This window comes from Eurypyga helias, unplaced genomic scaffold, assembly GCF_000690775.1.
Source record: "Eurypyga helias isolate BGI_N326 unplaced genomic scaffold, ASM69077v1 scaffold8796, whole genome shotgun sequence".
Lineage (NCBI taxonomy): Eukaryota > Metazoa > Chordata > Aves > Eurypygiformes > Eurypygidae > Eurypyga > Eurypyga helias.
The window spans coordinates 11,773-14,532 of NW_010255951.1; the positions used below are offsets into that span (position 1 = coordinate 11,773).

Here is a 2,760-nt window from a genome sequence, read left to right on the forward strand (position 1 = left end):
AGAATCGTAACACATAAAGGACCAGTCCCACTCCTAGAAAGCAGCGAGGCTGGATGCTGTCCTGAGCTAATAGCAGGGACACAGCAGGGATTGAAGGGGGGTTTACTCACTGTCTGTTCATTATCCAAATTGGCCTGCTGTCTTCGGAGATCAGCCTTAATGTATGCTGGGACAGAGGGAGGAAGAGAGATGTGAAGGCAGTTAAGTCACCATGCAGAGCTCAAACCAATTTCCCCAGGACTCAAAGGGGCAGCAGAGGCCCCAGAGGAGCCAGCAATGTGTTACAGCGAGCCAGAGAAACCACTCTCCTGGAAGAGGCAGAGAGCACTTCTCAAACAGGCAGGACAGAGACTCCTTATTGGAGCACACAGAAGGTGCATCTTTGAGACCCCAACCAGCAGCCAGGGCAAGAAGCTTTGGATCTTCTTTGTGACACAGACCAGATGCTTAAAGCACAGCAGCGTGGGTCCTGCCCTCTCCTGCAGGCACCATGACATAAAAGCCCTTCTATCCATATGCCAAGCCCAAGGGGAAGAGTCATGGCAGAGGAACACTGAAAAATTTAATTACCTGTCATAATGGTCCCCAACATCAGGAAGGAACAAAGAAGGAGGTTTCCTGCCTTCGTCCCAAAGCGATCCATGATTTTCCCTTGGCCGATGGTGAAGGCAATACCAAAAATCTGCAAACAAAGGCAGTGTCAATCTGTACTGTCACTATAAGGCAGCCTGAATGGCTTCCCAGCTTTACCAAAGTATCAGTGCATACAGGCCAGCCTAGCAAGGTTAAAGTTGTGTTAGAAAAATATCCAGAGGCACTTCCTTGTAGCTGATGGGAAGACAAGTGACCTTTGAGGCTGGAATCCCATCTCTCACTAGAGAAGAGCCAGGTCCCAAGCTGTTAGGAGCAACATCGGAAAAGGCAAGGATGACTGGCATCCAAATGGATTTTCCTAAGCATGAACAGAACAGGTACCACTAGAGAAATGCCATGAGGAACATCATTCAAAAAGCCAGGTCCTGGGGTGCTTAAACCTGAAGTACATCACTGTAATCATGGACAAGAAGTAGGAGTCAAGGCTGGGAACTACAGTTTTAATGTCTCTGCCTATCAAGGGGCAAGCAAAGAGAAAGCAGCACACCTACCTGTGCCGAGACGTTAAGGAGCCCTGATGATGTTCCTTCTGATTCTGGGTATGTCAACTCTGCAGCAAACTCAAAGCCCAGAGGAAGGTATCCTGTCATGAAAAACCTGTAAAGAAACACACAGAAAGGAAGACTGAAGAGGAACAGCATAGCCCACATCCCTTTTGGGATGCTTCACTGACTGCACAGGATGTTTCCCCTAGCACTGTCACCAGCCCAGGTAGCTGTCTGATTGCCTCAGCATGGCACAGGTCTTCCTCCTACCCATAAATAGCTTTGCCCACAGCTTCAAGGCACAGAGCCAGGCCAGCAGCCAGCTGCCACAAGAGCAAGGCATTAAAAAGCAGCATCTCCCACAGGTAACTGTAAGGGGCATCATCCCCAGCATGGTCAAACAACCACCCAGGCCCACATCCTTTTCATTCCTGCCCAGTGGTCATCTATGGTGCTGTGGTACCGCTCGCTTCCAAAATGCTTTCACTTGATTATCTGGAACATTTCAGGCAGCTGCAGCTGAGCAGGGCCACACTGATGTCCCCAACTCTAATGGCACACATGCAAGAGAGAGATGGGAAAAGCAGATCATTTTGTCCTTAAACCGTGCAGGAGCCACACACAGGCTATGGCCCTCCACAGTCCCTCCTGTGCCATGAGCTCTGCCTCCCTGCTCATCCCCTAGCAGTTCACCTGCAGAGGAAAGCACCCCGCACAGGAACTTACCCCAGCACGCCTGCAGTCACAAAGACCAACCAGAGGTGTCCTAGACTCAGAGTGAAGGTGTAGGCTACCATTCCCACCAGAGACATGATATAGACAACTAGTGTTGTCTGTCTGCAAGGAAAAGCAGAGTCAAGGGTTTACTTAATCCAGTCCTCCTATTCTTTTTGCCCACAGATCTCAGTACAGTTTGCAGAACATGGTTAAAAACCAAAAATAAATGAAGTTGCACAGCTCTCTGACACCCTTACCCCAGACAGAGGACCTAGACTGACAGGGAGCACAAAAGGGTCTGCACACACAGCAGGAGAAGCAAGAGCAGGACTTAGGAGTTTTCACATCCCTACCTCACGACAGGGGGCTTTGCTCCTTGTGGGGTCAGGGCTTCCAACTATAAGGAGGCACCTTTGAGGCAGCCAAGAAGATCAGATGCTACCATGGGCTGACAGGTCACGTGCTATACATGTCTCTTTAGGGGAGAACAAGAGCCAAATAAAGAGATCTTTACTCTTTCTGGGCACTCTCTGTACTGTAACCAGTTGGACATGCTTACTTACAAGCAGGAGACAAGGGGATTGAGCGCTCCCAAGCATGAAAGCAAAGGGAAGAGGTGACAACACTGCTACAATGTAATGGGTCTGTATTTTCAGTGCTACCCAAAACACCCTTCATTGCTGCTCCTTCCTGCGTTTATACTGCCTACTGTACTTGGAGAGGTGACAAGCAAGCCAGAGGCAGAGCTAGTGCCAGTTCCATGGCCAGCGGTGGCTCAGCCACAAGCTCTCATCTCTGGGCAGAGGGGACAAAGAGACCCGCGCCCAGGACACATGCCAGGCAGATCCTGGGAATGGCCAGACCTGCAGCTTGGCCGCACTGAGGAATCATAGAATGGTTTGGG

General features: G+C 50.1%; 1 protein-coding gene across 1 annotated transcript in view; it reads right to left on the reverse strand.

Moving 5' to 3' along the window:
• Positions 1-1,976, reverse strand: part of FLVCR2 (feline leukemia virus subgroup C cellular receptor family, member 2) — a gene marked incomplete at its 5' end in the record, with an annotated part of 11,797 nt that extends 9,821 nt beyond the window's left edge. Inside the window, 4 exons of the mRNA XM_010153489.1 lie at positions 107-166; positions 571-682; positions 1,146-1,251; positions 1,866-1,976. Coding sequence (XP_010151791.1) covers positions 107-166; positions 571-682; positions 1,146-1,251; positions 1,866-1,976 — 389 coding nt within the window. The remainder of the gene's footprint in view (positions 1-106; positions 167-570; positions 683-1,145; positions 1,252-1,865) is intronic.
• Positions 1,977-2,760: the final 784 nt, after the last annotated feature.